Here is a 20788-nt window from a genome sequence, read left to right as displayed (position 1 = left end):
AATGGTTGCACTAATTGCATTCTGTGCACCCAAAGATTGTCGGAATAAGTGAGACATGGTTGGAAGAGGCTGACATCCTGACAGGAATAGAGATGGAAGGGTATGATGTGTTTCGTGCAGATAAAAGGGGTAAAAAGGGAGGGGGAGTGCTATTGATGATAGAGAAAGAGTTATGTCCATACAAGGTACAGATGCAAGAGGGAAATAGGGCCAGTGGTTTTGAGGCAGTATGGTGTGAGATAGAGATGAATAGAATCAAAAACTTGGTGGGATGTTGTTATAGACCTGGTAATGCGGATGGTGGTGATAGTGAAATGTATAGTCAAATAAGCCAAGCAAATAAGAAAAGGGTGATCATTATGGGTGATTTTAATTATGGCAATATAAACTGGGATGAAGAGATAGCAACTGGAAGTAAAGAAAATGAGTTTCTTGAGTTTTTGAGGGATAACTACCTCAGACAGTATGAAACAGAGGGCACACGAGGATTAAGGGTCATGGATTTGGTCATCTCATCAGAGAATGTAATTATAAATGAGGTGTCAAATCATCCACCAATTGGTGAAAGTGACCATGAGGTGATTACCTGAGTGGTTGCCAGCAGTGCAAAGACCCCTGTGAAAAAAGGGTATATGTGGAACTACAAGGGGGGGGGGTGATTATGAAGAGCTCAGGAGACAGCTTGCAGGTGTAGCATGGAATGAGGAGTTAGCTGGAAAAGAGATCAATGCAGCTTGGGGGATTTTCAAAAACTATTTAGTAGATGCAATGTCTAAATGTATACTACAGGTGAGAAGGTTAAATAAGGTAGGTGTGAGATCGATGAATAAAGAGATTAAGCATGCGATACAGAGAAAAAGGGCATTGTGGAGGCAGCAAAAGAGAAGTGGAAATAACCAATTCCGTGAGGTCTACAAAGACCAGGCAAGGAGGGTGACTTGGTTGGTGAGAGTAGCTAAAGAGAAGTATGAACAGCAGTTAGCTAATGAAGCCAAAAAGAATCCTAGGGAGTTCTTTCGATATGTAGCCAGCAAAAGAAAGAATGATTATGGAAGGATGACATTGATTGGAGGAAATGGTATAAAGACAGCTGTTGCAGAATGTGTGGTGGAGATACTTAATGAGCAGTTCATAAAGATCTTTCAATCTTGTGAATGTGACTTCATGGAGAGATTGAGAGCAGTTGATGATGGGTTGGAGTGCCTGACTGTAAGTGAGCAAGAGGTGTTTGGGGAGTTGAGTAAACTAAATATAAATAAGGCTGTGGGACTTGATAATATATCACCGTGTATTCTGAAGGAATGTGGACGAGAGTTGACACCTGCTTTGACATTTTTTTTAATACGAGTCTTGCACTTGGTCAAGTTCCTAAAGAGTGGAGGGCAAGATTGTGTCACTTCATAAAGGAGGTGATCGAACTCGAGCATCAAACTATAGGCCTATCTGTGTGGTGTTGTCATTAAGTTGTTGGAGAAGCTTGTGAGAACTAGGATCCAGAGTTGGGTTGACAACAATGGTATAATGTTTGATGGACAGCATAGATTTGCTAAAGGGAGGTCATGTTTTAGTAATCTACTTACTTATTACAATAAAGTGACTGCTTCCTTGGACAGAGGAGAAGGATACTTTGATTAGGCCACACGCAAAAGCTTTTGATAGAGTGCCTCATGATAAGTTGACAGTCAAACTAGAGCTAATGGGGTTGGATTTTAGATTAGTGCATTGGATTAGAGACTGGCTATCTGATAGGTATCAACAAGTTGTGTATGGGGGTGCGATATCCAGGAAAAGGAAAGTCACTAGTGGAGTGCCTCAGGGGTCTGTTTTACGGCCATTACTATTTATCTTGTATATTAATGATATTGGCGAAGATTTGGATGGAGATATTCAGTTGTTTGCAGATGATGCAAAGTTGGGACGAACCATAAAGAATAGTGAAGATGTTGTGGCCTTGCAAGAAGACTTGAATAAATTGAGTGGTTGGGCAAGCAAATGGGGATGTGAGTTCAATGTTGCAAAATGTAAGGTTTTAAAATTTGGAAAACAAAGATGGGATGCAGAATTTATGCTTGGTGAGAATATATTATTGGAAGTAGAGGAAATGAGAAATCTGGGAGTGATAGTGGATAAGGATCTAAAATTTAGGGGACACATCGCCAAAATTGTGAAGACAACACAAAGACTTCTGGGAATGATGCGGAGAACACTGACATGTAGAAGAAGGGAGATTCTTGTTCCATTGTATAAGGCTTTGATTAGGCCACACATGGACTATCGTGCCCAGATTTGGTCACCGGGTTTTTAAAGGGATGAAGACATGTTGGAAAGGGTCCAAAGGCGACTGACTAAGGTAGTTTCTGACCTCTGGAATGTTGAGTATGAGGAAAGATTGAGAAGATGTAATTTGCAGAGTCTAGTGGAGAGAAGGAAGAGGGGAGATATGATAGACAGAGAATAGTGGGAGATCAGCGGCGAACCAGAGGTCATCCCTGGAAACTGTATAAAGCGGGTGTGAGTAGGGGAGTGAGAGGCAGGTTTTTTTCGTGCAGAGTTGTGAATGATTGGAATGCCTTGCCTGAAAGTGTGGTGTCTGCAGGGAGTTTGAGTGTGTTTAAGACATGGTATGATGAGATGTGTGTGTGTGATAAAAGGATCTCCCGGATGAGTCTTTGACTCCATGAGGTCTTGTTTAATAATAATAATAATAATAATCTACAATCACCTGTATGGTAAGTTGGGATAGGTAGACCATGTGCTGGATACTCTGTCACACAAGATTAGATGGAAGAACATCAATATTACATCAAAGTCACTACTACAGGTTTGAGAGACTACTTTTGAAATCAGCATCAGCTGTTAAGCAGTCTGCTAACCTGAACAAGTACAGTTGTATAATTTGCCAAAGATCTGGAAGACAGTAATTCTGAAGCTCGATTGCCTGACTTCTCCAAATTAACTTCATCGTTATCCAGCCTACAGAGGCTGGATAACGATGAAGTTAATTTCAGTTACAATTTGAATTGTAACTGAAATTACTGTTACAAATTGTAACTGAAATTACAGTTACAAATTTTAACTGAGATTTCAGTTACAATTTGAATTGTTTTCATAATTATTTAGTTCAGTGCTGTGTTCCTGCCAAAATTATAATTTGTGCTCTGAAGATGCTGACTGAAACCAACAAAATATTAGTAAGTTCGATAAATTTATTTTTTCATCTCTTGGTGTTGTTTATACCATAAAGTGCTATAATGAATAATCAAGGATACCTATATAGGAGGAACATACCATCAGATGCATGGGGTAGCTGCCTATGGCTGAAACTCACTTACCAAGGTCCGTTTCATTTCTGCCAGCAATGTTTCAAACCTGTTTACCGTTATTATAGAAGTTAATGACCTAAAAATAATTCATGTCTACAAGCCACCATGTACAAGCTAGCTTGATGAAGTTTTGCCAGCTTTAATGGATCCTGCTGTTTATATTGGAGACTTGAACAGTCATCATACCCAATGGGGGTGGTTATAGAGAAACTGGTGCAAATGGTGCCAAGCTATCCGAGTGGGCAGAGGCAAACAACATACAGCTGATCGATCCAAAGAATAACTGCACTTTTAACTCCGCTAGATGGAATAGTGGCACCAATCCTGACTTATGTTTTGCAACAAAAGGGCCTCCCAGTGCCAATCAGCCGTCGTGTTTTAGGAAGTTCCCACACAATCAACACTGCCCTGTCTTTATTGACGTGGGTCCTCAAATCCCAATTACTGAAATTACACCAATGCTACATTGGAATTTTGCCAAGGCAAACTGGGACAGCTTTTCATCAGATCTGGATAAAAATGTGCGCTGGATTCCACCACAACCTTATAACTACCAAAGATTTTAAGTTTTAAAAGAGGTAAACCCTCTTTTAAAACTTAAAACTTTCTCATGGAATACCTTTATAAAGAAACGTGTGAAACTCTACTTCATTCTCCTAACTTAAACAGATCCGACGGCTTACGTCTATCCCCTTTATGGGAGATAGTACTTTACAAATCAGCTAATCTTTCCTAACTTTTTATTGTATTAATTTTTTTTTTTTTTTTTTTTTTTTTTTTTTTAGGAAAGTTATTGATCTTTTTAGTTATCTTATACCAGCTACTTAGATCACCTTTTTGGAATTGTTAGTTAGTGTTTAATTTTGAGCTTAATGTACTGAAGATGCCTGTGACACACAGGCGAAAATTATACTAATAAATAATCTTTCTACGTGAGTTTTTTCCGTTATTTATTGTGTAGCGATACCAAAGATTTGTGAAAATAGTAATTTCTACAGCCAAAAAACACATCCCTAGAGATGCTAGGAAAGAATACATACCTGGCTGGAGCAAAACCAGCGAAGCACTTTATAATGACCTTCTGAATAGCGAACGTGTGGATGTTGCAGATGATCTTATTGTTAGCTTAAATGAAGCTAGAAAGAACAAGTGATTGACACCATTGAAAGGCTGAACTTTAAACATTCAAGCAGGAAGGCATGGAGCCTCCTTAAAAAGTTGGGTGGTAATTCCCATTGCCCCAATGCAAAAGCTGCTGTTAGTGCCAACTATATTGCCAATCGGATAGTGAATATGTCCAGAACTAAATCAGAAAAAACCCACACTAAAATAATTAGGAAGGAATTGACCAGACTTAAAGAAGGTTGTTCTGAAGCAACCAATCTATCGAATCCATTCACCAAAGAAGAACTTCTAGCTGCACTCCAGGGAGTCAAAACTGGTAAAGCACCTGGATTTGATAATATTCACACTGAGTTTTTAAAAAACTCTGGACCAAATACAGTTGAATGGCTGACAAAATTCTTTTCTAATATTCTAGATTGGTAGATTACCAGCAGAATTTAAAAAATCAAAGATAATAGCCATCCTATTATCTTTGATAATAGGATGGCTATTATCTTTGATTTTTTAAATTCTGAAACCTGGAAACCCTGCTGATAAACTTGAAAGCTATAGACCCATAGCACTGCTCAGTGTCTGTCTTAAGTTACTAGAAAGACTTATTTACAATAGAATTAGTACTATTATTATTGACACTCTCCCTCATGAACAGGCCGGTTTCAGGCCCGTCGCAACGGTGAAGATCAAGTTTTGGCCTTAACGACTCATATAGAATCTGGTTTTGAAAAATGCCTTAAAACAGCTGCAGTCGTTATAGACTTGATGGCTGCATATGACACCATACATAGGAACGGCATGATCTACAAGCTCCTTAAAATACTGAAATGTAAAAAAATTACCTATCTGATCAAAACTGTTTTATCTAATAGAACAATACAGGTAGTTTTAGATGATATGAGCAAGCCAAGAACACTTAACAATGGACTCCCACAAGGGTCAGTTCTTCTTCTTTTCAATTTGTATATTTCTGACCTTCCAAGGACATCATCTAGAAAATTCGCATATGCTGATAATTAAGCATCACATTCCAACACCAGAACTTCTGTACTATAGAGCACATACAAACTCGTGACCTAGAGGAGCTAAACCATTTCTTTGAGAAGTGGCATCTTATTCCAAGCACTACCAAGACTGAAACATGTTGTTTCCATTTGAACAATAGCATGGCACGAGACATCTTAAGAGTGCCACTAAATGGAAACATAGTACCACACAATTTTAATCCAAAGTATCTGGGCATAACCTTGGACAGAACCCTCTCCTTTAACAGACATCTTTCCAATACTGCTGCCAAACTCAGAACTAGAAATAACATACTGCATAAACTTGCCTACATGTCCTTAATGTGGGGGCTTGTGATCCCAAATTAAGGACATCTGCTCTGGGCCTCATCTACTCAACTGTCGAATACTGCTCAGCTGTCTGGCTGAACAGTGCACACATTAAATTAATTGATACTGTGTTGAATCAGACAGTGTGTATCTGATTTTTGTTTCATATCATTTCTGGAACAATAAAGACTACTCCATCATATTGGCTACCAGTTCTGAGCCACATACAACCGCTACAACTAAGAAGCCAAGACAACCTGATTTGCGAATATAATAAAATTTACCAGAACCCACTGCTTCCTATACACTCTGATAATGATAGCTTTAGATCACAGAGGCTTAAGTCAAGACACCCGCCTATTATAACAACACAGCAACTTATCACTGATGGTTATGATGCAACAATCACATGGCAGATGGAATGGATTGCCAAAGCCCCGGTAATCTGGAAGACTGTCTTTAACCCAAACAGCCCTCCGTCAGGGTTCGACTTATCTCGAAAAATATGGACCTCCCTAAATAGGGTTCACACCAACCATGGTAGGTGCAGAGCTTCCTTATTTACTTGGGGAATAAGACCAAACTCACCTTGTGACTGTGGTGAGGATAACCAAACTATACAACATATCACATTTAACTGTCCTCACAGAGCCTTCATGGGACTAGTAACTGACTTTATAACAGTTTCTACTGATGCCATTGACTGGTTGTTGAACTTAGACATTCAATTTTAATTTTATGCTTATTTGAATATTTTTGAATGTATATATGATTACAGTGCCACACTGTTGTATTCTTTTATGCATCTTGTACATGGTTTTTTTGTGTGTGGTAGCATATGCATGTATTCTTCTTAGCCAAATCTAAATAAATAAATAAGGATACCTAAACCTTTTCATATTTTTATTATTAGTATTAAAAATATTTTCAATATAGGACAGGAAGAATATAACAGGGATTATCTCTGAAGTTATGCAACAATGTAGTTAGGAAGGAATGAAGACTAGATTTTATGATTGGAGAGAATGAAATGGGTTACTAAAGGTTGTAGTGAGTACGTTGACTATTTATCTCTGAAAGTCAATCACATACACTCTGACTGCTTTGACAGTTGAACCTCAACTGGCATTCTCTGCAACAATACCTCATCTCAACTTTTTCCATTACATTGTTCATGATGACCTTCAAAAGAAAGTTAGGTTCTGCACATTTTCTGGCCTGATATCCCATGCTGTGGGGAGATATACATTGAACCTGAAATTCCCTTATATGATCTGCTTTGCTTGGGATTTTCTTGCTTCACTTTATTGTCTTCTTTTCTGCCTTTGATGACATTACAGACCTATTTGACTATGTATCTCTGAAAGTTAATCGCATATACTGTGACTACACTGATAGTAAGATGGTTATCCTTGCTGATTTCAACCTACATAATTCAGACTGGCTTCCCTTTTCCACTTCAACAACATGGAAGAAAGATAGGCAAGATGGAAGAAAAGCTGAACTTTTTGCTGTTGGTGATTTAACATAAACTGTTCACCAACCCTACAACTAATCCTCATCATTCTCCCAACACCTTGGGCCTTATCTTGACTTCTCTCTTCAGATACACTATTAATGTTAGCTCTTCTCTTAGCAACTCTGACCACGGCCTTATACATGTTTCATTTTCTATAAATCATCTGTCTTCCAGTTAGCCTCATCATCATGACCTATACCATTGTGGCAATGGCAATTGAGACGACTAATCCTGACACCTGCTCTGAATAACCAAAATTATTCTAACTGGTACAGGTGCTTCTGTCTTCTGTCTCCCCCCCCCCCTTGCTTGATTAGTGCTGGGTAATTGAATCCAATTATCCAGCACTGATCCCTATGGGATTCCACAGGGATCAGTACTGGGACCATTAGTTTTCAACCATTATTAAAAAATACTGTCACTGGATTAAAAAAATGCTTTACATTTATCTATATTTACATAATAGGCTGATAGTATTACATACTATCAGACTATTGAAATCATCCTGCAAGTTCTCCATTATTTTGGTTAACTATTACCTTACCCAAATTTGTATCATCAGCAAATAACTGAATATCTCCCTTCAGGTTATTTCCTATATCATTTATGTGCAAATTAAACAACAGTGGTCCAAGCACAGATCCCTGTGGCACACCATTAATCACCTGACTTTTCCTAATTCTGCTCCTCCATATGCTACTTTTTAGTATCTGTCCATGAGCCACCCTTTTATCCATATCACCTGTTTGATATCCATCCCCATTTGTTGCAGTCTGAATAATAGAGTTTCCTGTGGTATCCCATCAAATGTCTTTGCAAAATCCTTTGTCAAATGCCTTTGCAAACAATAAGCTTATAATAAACTATTCAGTCAGGTTCAAGAAAGAAGTATATGATAAAAACAAAACAGTTTATTACAATGCATTTGACCACAGTCATGCATGTTTATGAATCATTAGTGATTTGCCTTGTTTGAAAGAAATCAAACATATGAAAAATTTTTATTTTGTTTCTGAAAGACTTGTATTGTTATTTCACTATAATAAATATTATTATTTAGTAATTATTATAATTTATTTTTATAAAATTATATGACTCAAAAATGTATCTATTGATTTACTGTTAATATATAAGCAGCATGCAGACTGCAAGAATAAAAATTGTAGATACAAATTACCATGTCTGTGTGTGTAAACACAAGCAAATTGCAAATACATACACATATAAATTGGATTAATTTTGTTACTTTGATTTTAAATTTCAAGAAAGTTAATCATTTTTATTAATTGCATGTTAGTCCTATGAAGATTTTCAATCATGAATGGCTTAAAAATAAAAAGTGAAATAAGGTTACTTATTTTCTAATTTCAAATTCATTAATATTATCTACCGTGTTAAACTGGTAGACATGATGATAAAAAGAGCATTATTAGCAAAGGTAAACAAGATGAAAGTAGTTCTAAAAATTGATGAAATTCAATTTTTTTTGTGATCATTAACATATACAAATGTAGATTTTCATCAAATTTTAGGTTGAGTATCCAGTCCAAATAAAAATTAAAAGATGCCTAGTTTTGAGTCTTAATAATTTAAAAAGATAGGATTAGATAAAGTGAATTGGATAGGTAATTGGCTATCAGGCAAGTTGTATATGATGGCTGAGGGGGGGGATCAAAAAAAAGGGGAAGGTTACTAGCAGAATGCTACAGGGATCTGTTTTGGGGACATTATTGTTTAACTTATATGATAATAATATTGGGACAGGCTTAACTATAAATATGTGGTGTTTTCCAGAGAAGTTTTGAAAGAACTATGAGAAGCAGAGTAGATGTTGTGGACTTGCAATAGGATCTCAATACATGTAAGTGAGCAAGTAAGTCAAGCTATAAGTTTACTGTTGGTAAGTGCAAGATCTTGAAATTTTGTAGGTAGGGATGAAATGAACAGCATACAGTCAATGGCCAAATTTGAAGGAGGTGAAAGATATGAGAGATCTGAAAGTGGTGCTTATAAAGATGTCTTTAAAGCAATATCATGTGAGGTGGAGGTTGATAGAATGAGTTATTTGGCTGGGTGTTTCTACATGCCATGGGATGTGGAGGTTGGAGGTAAAGAAATATGTACACAACTTGGCTCAATGATCAAGCAAAGGGTGATCATTATGGATGATTTAAATTAGTAATTGGGTCTGGGAAGTGGTTATATGAGACAAAGGGTAAGGGTGAGTAGACAGAGGCAAGTGTGAGGAGGGAGGGCACAGATGAGGGTGAGCATGGGTAGGATTGGTTATAGACGAAGCATAACAGTTCATGTTATAACATAACATGAATTGTTATGCTTATTTATGAATGCCAGACATATCAGAAATAAGGAAGCTGAAACTGTTGCACTAGATGAGTCTGTTTGTCCAAAAATAGTATGGAATATGTGAAACATGGTTGGATGAGAATGATATCTTAACGGGAATAGAAATGGAAGGATATGATGTTTTTTGTGAGGATAGGAAGAGGAATAAGAGAGAAGGGAGTGCTGCTGCATTGACAGAGAATTATGTCTACACAAGGTTGAGATACAAGGAGAAAAAAGTAGCAGTAGTATTTAAGCAGAATGTTGCGAAGTGAGGTTGACAGAATGAAATATTTGGGTGTTGCTACAGACTGGGGAATATGGAGGGTGGAGACAAAGAAAGGCAACTTGGATTAGTGAGCCATTGAGGGTAATCATTATGAACAATTTCAATTATGGTAATATTGATTGGAATGAAGAGAGAGAGCAGCAGGGAATAACAAGAATTAAATTCTTGAATTCTTGAGGGGAAAAAATCTTAGGCAATATGTAATGGAGGGCACACAAGGATCATGAGCCTTAGATCTGGTGATATCATCAGAGGATGTACTTTTGAATGGAGCATTTATTCTTCCCATGGATAATGAAAGTGACTAAGAAGTGATCACCTGGGTTGTTGCAAGTTATATGAGAACTTCTATGACTATTAAGAAGAAGGGTTATATGTGAAACTACAAAGTTGTTGATTATGAAAAGCTTAGAAGATAACTGGGAGCTATAGCATGAAAAAAAAAGGGGGGGGGGGGTTGAGTGGAAAGCAGACAGATGCTGCTTGGGCATTAATCAAGAACTATTTAACAGCTATTTAGCAGCAATGTCTGAGTGTATTCTAAAGGTGAAAAGGCTAAATAAGGTATGAGTAAAATGAATAAATGAAGAGATTAAGCATGAAATCTGGAAGAAGACAGCAACACAAGATGAATGTTAGTAATAATCAATTGCATGGAGAGTACAAAGAGCAAGCTAGGAAGGTGACACAGTTGGTAAAGATATCAAAAAGTGGTACAAGAAGACATTAACCAATAAAACTAAAAAAAAATCCTAGAGAGTGCTTTTGATATATGGCAAGCAGAAGAAAGAATGACTATGGGAGATGATGACAGTTTAGGACTGTAAGATTGGTGACTGATACAGAGGATATAGCTGAAATATTCAATGAGCAATTTATCAGTGTATTTCATCCTCGTGAAGGCGACATTATGAGAAGCTATAGTGCACAGGGTATGGTGGAGGAGAGACTTATGGTGAATGAGCAGGAGATATATGAGGAATTAAGTAAACATGATGTTAACAAGGCACTAGGACTTGACAATATATCACAATGTGTTTTGAAGAAATGCTCTAGGAAATTAACAACACCTTTAGCACATTTGTATAACATGCGTCTAGCAATAGAGCAAGTTCCAAATTTTTCCCATATTTCAAAGGAATGGAAGGTAGAAAAATTGTTCCACTTCACAAAAATTATAGGCCAATTTGTATGTCTGGAGTTGTTGTGAAGGTTTTAAAGAGATTAGTGTGGGTGGACTAAAATTCAGAAATAGGTTAATAATAGAAGTGTTCTTTATGATGATCAGCGTGGGTATGTTAGGACAGGGTCATGCTTTAGCAATAATCTGGTTATGTATTAGAACAAGACGACAAATTCACTGGAAAAGGGCGATGCATATACAGAGGTGTACTGGATTTTTCAAAAGCTTTTGATAGACTACCACTTGACAAGCTGGTAGCTAAATTGAAACGGATGGAATTAGATAACAGACTAGAGAGTTGGATAGCTGACTGGCTGTCAGAGAGGTATCAGCAGGTTGTGGAGGAGCTTTATCCCAAAAGAGAAAGGGATATTGTTTAACTTGTATGTTAATGACATTGGTACTGACTTAACTGGGATGCGCAGCTCTTAGCCAATGATGCAAAGTTGGAAAGAACTATGAAAAGCAGAACAGATGTTATGGCTTTGCAGGAGGATCTCAATACTCTGTGTGAGTGGGTAAGTGAGTAGCGCTATCAGTTTAATGTTGCAAAGTAAAAAAGTCTTGAAATTTAGTAGGCAAGGTTGGGATGCAGAGTATACGATTAATGGGGAAATTTTGAAGGAGGTGGAAGAGATGAGAAATCTGGAAGTGATGGTGGACACAGACTTGAAATTTAGGGATCCACTGCTAAAACTGTAAGAACATCACAATAGATTATGCCAATAATGAAGAGGACATTGACAATCAGAAGAACAGAAGTTGTGGTTCCCTTGTATATGGCATTGATCAATCCACATGTTGACTACTGTCAGCAGATTTGGGCACCTGGGTTTCAAGAGGATGAGAATGTATTGGAGAGAGTCCATAGAAAGTTTGCTAAATCAGCATCATATTTATGGAATATCAAAAATGAGAAAATATTGATTGAATGAAACTTGGAGAACCTCGTGAATAGAAGGAGGAGAAGAGCTAGGATTTAGATGGGTTGTTAATAGAATAATGTGGAGGAGTTTTTCAGAAAGTAGAGAGAGAGAGATGAGTAGAGCAAGAGGTCATCCCTGGAAACTGTCTAAGGAGGATGCAAGCAGGGGATTGGGAAGAAGGACTTCCCAATAATGAGTGATTTGCGAGCAGGATGCATTGCCTAAAAGTGTGGTGAGTTTGGAAACTGTGAATGGGTTTAATCATGGTTCAGTGATCTTTTTGCATGAGAGAGTATGGATATGGATCTCCTGCAATGAGTCCTTTGACTCCATTGAGATCGGGTATTGATAATAATAATCTTAAAGGAGATTATTATTATTATTATCATAAGGAGATTAAAAACAGGGCAAAATTTGAATTCACAAAGCAGTTGATAAGATGAAGGCTTCAAATTATATGTCATTATTGTGTCTCATTTTTTTTTTAAATTATCAACACTAGTTTGCTAAAAAATTAGCATTTAGCATTCTTGAAAAAGAAATGCACTGGATCTCTCCATATGCAGTTGGACATTTAGATTGTGTGAAGGTAATTAATACAATAGCAGATTTGTGTGTTAGAGAGGAGATGAGCTGTGTAATAAGTATTAGGATGTTGTGTATGGTAAAGCAGGTCCATATACAACATTTTTTGTAAAGACTGTGGTACTGCTGTTTAACTTTGATGTTAAGAATGACAAAAGTGGTTTAAATAAGTATATACAATCCATTGTAAGTAATGCAAAAATGAGAAGAACTATGAAGTAGTACAGATGATAATGTAACTTTACAAGAGAATTTAAACAGATTGTCTGAGTGGATAGGCAAGTGCAGTTATTATTATTATTATTATTATTCAGGCCTCCATGGAGTCCAAAGACTCATCGTGGGATATCCTTCCTAAGAAACACAAAGTCTATCAAGACTCATCGAGGGGAGGTCCCCCCCCCCAAGAAACACAAAGTCTATCATACTACTCATTGACCGTTCTTGCTCTCACCACTCCATTAAGTAATGCATTCCATAGTTCAACCACCCTCCATGCAAAGTGTAAGAATTTTGGAAAGCAAAGAATGGATGCCTAATATACAATTGATGGCGATATCATACAAATGGCAGAGTTGGTAAAAGATCTTGGGTGATGGTTAACAAGGATAATAAATTCAGGGGACACACTACTGAACTTTCATGGACATTCGTGAACCTTCAACAGATCATGGCAATGACGAGGAAGACACCAATATTTAGAAGTAAGTAGAAGTATATGATCAACGCTTTATACAAGAGAACCATGTATAAAGTGTTGATCATAATGCATGTGGGTTACTGGGCACACAGATTTGGTCACAAAATCTATGAACAGTTTCATGAGCTTCAAAAGGATGAAGAGATACTGGAAAGGTTCCAGAGATTGACTATGGTGATTTCCACTTCGGAATCTTGGGTGTGAAAAAAGATGAAGAATTATAATTTTTTTGGATCCTTGTGAATAGAATGGAGTGGTTGTTGAGTGGAATGTATTGCCTGAAAGTGCAATGTGTGCAAAAAAATGGTGAATGAGTTTAAGGCACTGTTTGTTGAACTATGTATGTTATGTGACAACTGTATCTCTCACAATAAATCTTTGGACTTGATAATGGTCTAATGATGATGATGATGATAATAATAATAATAGACTTTTAAAGTTCAAGGTATGATTTTTTCACATTAATTATTAATCTTATCTTTTCATGATCATAATAATTCTGAGCTGTGTGCAAAGATGCCTATCGTAATGCTCATGGTATAGTACTTATTATTTCCTATATGTGCAGCTAATTTATTGTTTTAGAATTCTGCCCAAAAAGGGTATTGAAGAAGAAAAAAAATATAACAAGACAATATCAATGAAAAAAAAAAAAAAAAAACCAAGCATGGATTATATAGCAATGTTACTTACTTTGACCCTCTTTTAATTCAAACCAATGTACAAGTGTTTTCTTAGAAACATGTTTCTTTACAAAGTCATCCAGAAAGTTAGGAGTGTTGAGTAAAAATCTGGTCACAAAATCTTTAACTGAAAATAATAAAAATAAAAATCACTTATAAATGTGAAGACAAATTTATCAGATATTTAAGAAAAAGCTGTTTTTTTTTTTCCTATACTATTTATATTTTTCTTTTTGAGTAATTTTATATTAATTTTTCTATTTAATGTTGATAAAAATGCAAATATTAAGATGAATGAAAAGTTTAATTTCCTATTATTATTATTAGACCTCTATGGAGTCAAAATGCTCATTGCGGAAGGTCCCTCTGTCACAAAAAACAACTCATCGAATCATGCCTTAAATGAATTCACCATCTCCATGCTCACTATACTCCAATGCATTCCAATCACTCACCACTCTCTCTCAGCATCACTTAGCAAAAAAAAAAAAAAAACCCTACATCTGCTTGCCCCTTGCTCACATCCTCCTTATATAGCTTTTGTATTTTTTCAAATAACATCTTCTCAACCTTTCTTTATAATCAACATCTAGATACCAGAAATTACCCTAGTTAATTGCCTCTGGACCATTTCCAATATATCTTCATCCTTTTAAAAAACCAGGTGACAAAATTTGTGCACAATAATCCACATCTGGCCTGATCAAGGTCTTACACAATGAACAATGATCTCCTTACTAGAAGTAAAGAGATTATCAGTGTACTCGCCTCTCAATTTTAGCAATATGTCCCCTATATTTTAGGTTCCTATCCAACATCACAGCAGATCTCTTATTTCAGATCTCAACCCCACCAAACTCTCTATCTCATCTTTGTTTCCTGTATTTTAAAATCTTACAGTATGCAATGGTGAACTGGTATTCCCACTCACTTGCCAATTTACAATCTATTCAAGTATTTTTTGTAAATAACATCTACCTTTGTCCTTATAGTTCTTCCCAACTTTGCATCATCTGCAAACAACTACATATTCCCATTCATACTCACTTTGCCAATATCATTAATGTTGTTCAGACATGACAAGACAGAAGAACGCTAAAAAAAACTGTTATTACCTGTCAATCATTTTAGCATTAGTATTTTTATTTTTGATGATATTAAAAACACTGCTTTTTCTATAATAATTAATTATTGTCATAAAGTTGCATAAAAAATTCTTAACTCTTTCTTCTATGGTAAATCAATACAGAATGTTAGAGAGGTGATTTGTGGAAGGAACAATAGAGTGGGTGATTATGTGATTATATAATCACATAATTATGTGATTGTTATTATTATTATACAGTTATCTCCATGGAGTCAGAAGACTCATTGTGGAAAACTTGCACCACCTTTATCACAATACCTATTATACCTCTCCTTAAATCTATTCACACAGGTCACTCGCAACTAATTCTGGCAGTCCATTCCATTCACTCACCACTCTTACACTGCTTCCAGGAATAACCTCTCTCTCTCTCTCTCTCTCTCTCTCTCTATTCATCATGTATTGTAAAATTTACTTTGTGTCAATCTTACAGAACACCTTTAACAACTTACAAGTTTCTATCATGTCCCCTCTTTTCTCCTTATCAACTAAACTATGTAACCCAGACACTTTCAACCATCCTCATAGCGAGCATTTCACAGACCTGTTACCAACTTGGTCACTCGTCTTTGGATCCTCTGTACCGCCTGATCCCCAACAAACCCAGTTTACTAAATTTTGCAAAGCAGCCGAGATGTAGCCGTTAGGAAGAATAATATCCTCCCTATCTTTATTTATTTTGATTTTCAACATACAAGTAATTTTTAAATTATTTACCAATTTTTATCATCCATTCCACTCACTCACCACTCTAAAAGTAAAATATCCAATCCTTACATTCTTGCTAACTACACTCTTACACAATTTCTCTCCCTACTTTTTATGTATTCAAAAATTTCCTTTGCATCATCAATCTTATAAATTCACTTTAGTAATTTACATGTTTCTATCATGTCTCTGGATTTTCCTATCAGTTACGCTCTGGAATCCACACACTTTCAATCTATCTTCATGGGTAGCATTTCACAAACCTGTCTCTATCTTGTCACTTACTTCTGGACCCTCCTGATGCTTTTTCATTCCCAAGAACCTCAGATGTACACTCAGATGTAGTCCAGACATGTCTGAATCAGAGTCTTAACAAGAGATCACGTAGATGTTCTTAAGCATCTAAGTGATCCATTGCATTATTTTGTCTACTTCTTTATCACCTTTACATTTTGTCACATTAAATCAGCAAGTATTAATTATTATTATTATTATTATTATTTAGGCCTCCAAGAAGTCAAAAGACTCATCGCAGGAGGTCCTTCCTAGGAAACACAAGTCTGTCAAGACTCAACGTGGGAGGTCCCTCCTAGGAAACACAAAGTCTATCATACCACTTCTTAAACTCATTGACCGATCTCGCTCTCACCACTCTATCAGGCAATGCATTCTACGGTTCAACCACAATCCATGCAAAGAAACCACTCCTTCACCCTCTTGCTCAGAGTTTCCTTTCATAACTTCCAGGGATGGCCCCTTGTCATCACTTCTTCCTGCTGTTCAACCAAGCGAAAGAACTCCCCAGTGTCAACAATGTAACCATCTCTCAACAGTTATATAACAATAACTTCATTGTGCATACATATAATGAAATGTAATGTACGCACAATTCATGCTTACTTCGTGTAATGAAATAACTTCATGTAATATAACAGATGTATATTACATGAAGTAAAGCATGGTCCAGCATCATTTATCTGGGGTTCGCCACTACAAAGTGGAGTGGCGAACCACTTGAACCACAAAGTTTTGGAGCGACATGCGGCTTCAAAACTTTGCCAGATCATCTGAATGTAGAATGAATGAAAACCTGAAGGAAGTGGATAGGATGAGGGTATATCCCAACAGTGACGTGTGGACTTCACCTGACCCTTCATGAAAAATGGACAAGGTCTACCATATCAAGAGCAGGTGTAGAAGACAGCTCAAAAGAGAAGAGAAAAGCCAAAGTTGAAAAGGGCTTCACACATCAGAATAGGAACCCTGAATGTGGGTTCCCTCAATGGAAGGAACCGAGAGGTTGTAGACTTGATGCAGTGGAGAAGACTGGCAATACTCTGTGTGCAAGAAACAAAATGGAAAGAACAAACAGCACGAGAGATTGGAGAAGCATACAAGTTATTTTATTGTGGCATGAACACAGTGGAGTGGAGTGGGAATTTTGCTTAATCAGGAACTTAATATTTAGAAGTGAATAGAATATCAGATAGAATAACTGCAGTGCATATATACTTTAGTGGTAAAATTCTGACTTTAGCGAGCATATATGCACCTCAAGCTGGTTGTGAAGATGAAAAGGAAAATTTTTGGAGAAACCTGAAATGTATATTAAGCAGATTACAAAGTAAGGAAGAGATCTATGTGTGTACAGTGATCTTAAGCTATTGGCAAAATTAATGAAGGTAGGGAGACAATACAAGGAAGATATGGAATCCTGTTCCATATCTTCATATGGATCAGGATTCCATATGAAGATAATGGTAGGAATCTTGCTATATTGAACACCTTCTACAGCATACCACCAAACCACAGGTACACACAGACACAGAAGTGGAGGGAAGGCACTCCCAGGTGGACTATTACTCTGCAGAAGAGAATATATAAAGGATATAAATAATTGTAAAATAATACCAGGAGAGACAGTGGCAGAGCAGCACAGGCTTCTACTCTGCCCAAGTGGAAATGAAAGCAAGTGAAAGGGATCATCAAAACAAAATGGTGGAAGTTAAGAGAAAATGATTTTAGAGAAGAGTTCAGAAAGGTACAAGCAATGATTGCTAAAAATGAACTAATGGGTGATGGAAAATTGGAAAACAAAATGAAAAACATCCATAATATTGGGAAAGAGGTGTTGGGGCAGACAACAGGAAATATTAAGGTGGGCAAAGAAAAAAAGAAAAGTAGTGGTGGAGGTACAAAAGTGAATTTAGAGAAAAGAAAATGGCCAAGTAGAAGTGGAAAAGAGTAGGCAACAAGAATAGCAAAACAGAGCAAAATATAGATTAGAAAATAAAAAAGCAAAGTGAGCAGTAGCAAGATCTAAAGCTGAAGTCTCTCGAGAGAAGTAGTAGTGTGTCAAGAGAGCTCCCATTTCAGATAAGTTGTTTGAAATAATTAATAGTATATAGGTGTGTGCTCATGAATAAGAGTTGCTGTAAAGGTTGTGTGCACAGTGTTATTAGCGTGTGGGATGTTTTGTTTAAGTTTATTTACGAATTCATTGAAATTAGAGCTTAATATAGTAACAGGCGAAGGAAAGGTGCCAGTGGCTTAGTCCATGCAGGAATTCAATTTTGATTTCAGTCATTTCATGAAATGTGAGGTGTGCCATATGTACTCGTTTGATTATATAGATAAATTGTGGATATTTAAGGTGGATGGAAGGAGGGTGTGTGAAGTGTGAGCTGAATGAGGCCTTGATGAATGCTAATTTGTTAATAACTGAAAGTGTTTGTGGTGAGAATGCTGAGAGGAGGATGAGTGCTTATCTCATAGAAAAGGTCGGTGTAAAAGAGCAGAGAAAAAAAATCTTAAAATAGTTTGAAAAAGGGAATGAGTGATCTGAGAAACTCAACAATCGATGGTAAGAAAGATGAATGTGATGCAAATGCAGATGAAGTTAAAAAACAAAGTGCAGTTAAAGATAAGGTGGTGAGTGGCAGTGACTGCGAACAAGCATGTATGGCCGGCAACAAAATTGAGAGAATGAATAAGAGGATGTGATGCAAGATTTGAAAGTTCAAAAATTCGAAAGAATGAATGAGAGCAAAAATGTGATGTAAGATTCGAAAGTTGAGTTGGTTAAGATGAGACAAGAGATGAAATGTATGCAGAATGAAGTTAAGAGAAATTGAGATATGTATGGAAGAGTGAAAATGATGAAAACAAATAATGTTGGTATAAAGGAGGTAACAAAAGACCCACGACTGGTGTTGTATGGGATTTGATTATTAAAGATGTGCTGGACGAGAGGATGCACAAAGTTTGTTTTACTGGAGGTAGAATGAGTAGAATGATTGAGGCATTAGATATGAGAAGTATGCGAGCAAAAGAGTTGGTAGTTGTAATAGGTACAAATGACTTGACTGCAGACAAAGAACATGTCAGATTGGATATCAGGAGGTTGTTGAGATGGATAAAAGAGAATAGTGTGATACAAAAGGTAGTAAGCATGTTGCCCAGGTATGACAACAGTAGTGAGATGAGGCAGAGAGCAAGGATTGTAAATGATGTGTTAATGGAAATGTGTGAGGAGTAAGGGGTGCAGTTTGTTAATGTGTGGAATGAGTTTGAAGGATGAAGTGAACTGTATAGGAGCGATGGACTGCATTTGACTGGTTTTGGTGTGAGTCACTTGGTGAGACTGCTGGAAGGTAGAGAAGTGAGTGCAGAGAATGAATCTGATCAAGTGGGAAGCAATGTGGAAGAATAGGAGAGTAAGACAGGAGAGACTGAAGAGGTGGTTATGAATGAAGAAGTGAACGCATAAGTATAGAATAAGTGTGTAAGACAGACAGGAAAATGGGGGAGCTCAGGGGGAACAGAGGAACACAGTGTGAGAAATATAGATGCTCCAAGAAGCTGTGAATGCATGCGTAGACAAAAAGGGAAGGGGATAACCTGGGATAAAGGAAAAACAGTTGGATTTCAAGAAGGTTCTAAGACGAATAAGGAGAAAAAAAAATGGCTCAAGTTAAGCATGGAGAAATCACATCAAATAAGTGATATCAGTGGAACTAGCTTTAGATTCTGGAATAAGCTGATGTGGTTGTATATAAATGCTAGAATTATATACAAGGCAAATGAAATAACTGCATTAATCGAGTCTGTTCACCCAAAAATTGTTGGAATAAGTGAGATATGGTTGGATGAGGATGACATATCCTAACAGAAACAGAGAGTAAAGGGTATTATGTGTTTTGTGAGAATAGAAAGGATTAAAAAAAAGAGGAGGAGTACTATTGATGATAGAGAAAGAGTATGTCCATACAAAGTAGAGATGCAAGGGAAACAGTGCCAGTGGTTTTGGGTCAGTATGTGGTGAGATGGAAGTGAATAGAATGAAATACTTAGTTGGATGTCATTATAGACCTGGTAATGTGGATGGTAGTGACCATGATATGCATAAGCAAATAAGAAAAGCGTGATCAGTATGGGTAATTTTAATTATGGAAATATAAACTTGAATGATAAGATAGCAACTGGAATTAAAGAAAATGAGTTTCTTGCATTTTTGAGGGAAAACTACCTCAGACAGTATGTAACACACAAGGATTGGGGATCTTGCAGCTTTTGCCACTTGGGGGGGGGGGGGGGATATTCAAGAACTATCAAGTAGAAATAATGTCTAAATATATTCCAAGAGTCAAAATGTTAAATACGGTAGGTGTGATGAATGAATGAAGATGAAGACGAAGATAAATGAATGGATGAATGAAGAGATTAGCATGAGATATGAAAAAAAGGCATTATGCAGGCAGCATAAAAGAAGTGATGATAACCAATTCCATCAGGATTACAAAGACAAGGAGAGTGACTTGGTTCTTTTGGTACGTAGCCAGCAAAAAAAAAGAAAAAAAAGAATGATTATGGAAGAATGACATTGACTGGAGAAAACAGTATAAGGAGACAACTGCTGCGGAAGAT

General features: G+C 36.7%; 1 protein-coding gene across 1 annotated transcript in view; it reads right to left on the bottom strand.

Moving 5' to 3' along the window:
- Nucleotides 1–20788, bottom strand: part of LOC150098392 (cAMP and cAMP-inhibited cGMP 3',5'-cyclic phosphodiesterase 10A-like) — a 534534-nt gene that overhangs the window by 486275 nt on the left and 27471 nt on the right. Inside the window, exon 2 of the mRNA XM_090405194.1 lies at nt 14018–14134. Within this exon, the coding sequence (XP_090261320.1) occupies nt 14018–14134 (117 nt within the window). The remainder of the gene's footprint in view (nt 1–14017; nt 14135–20788) is intronic.

The sequence above is a fragment of the Typopeltis vanoorti genome, chromosome 15 (genome assembly GCF_054136105.1).
Source record: "Typopeltis vanoorti isolate ZY-2024b chromosome 15, IOZ_Tvanoo_1.0, whole genome shotgun sequence".
Classification (NCBI taxonomy): domain Eukaryota; kingdom Metazoa; phylum Arthropoda; class Arachnida; order Uropygi; family Thelyphonidae; genus Typopeltis; species Typopeltis vanoorti.
Note: the sequence above shows the minus strand (reverse complement) of the source record. Positions and strands in the feature narration are given on the sequence as shown.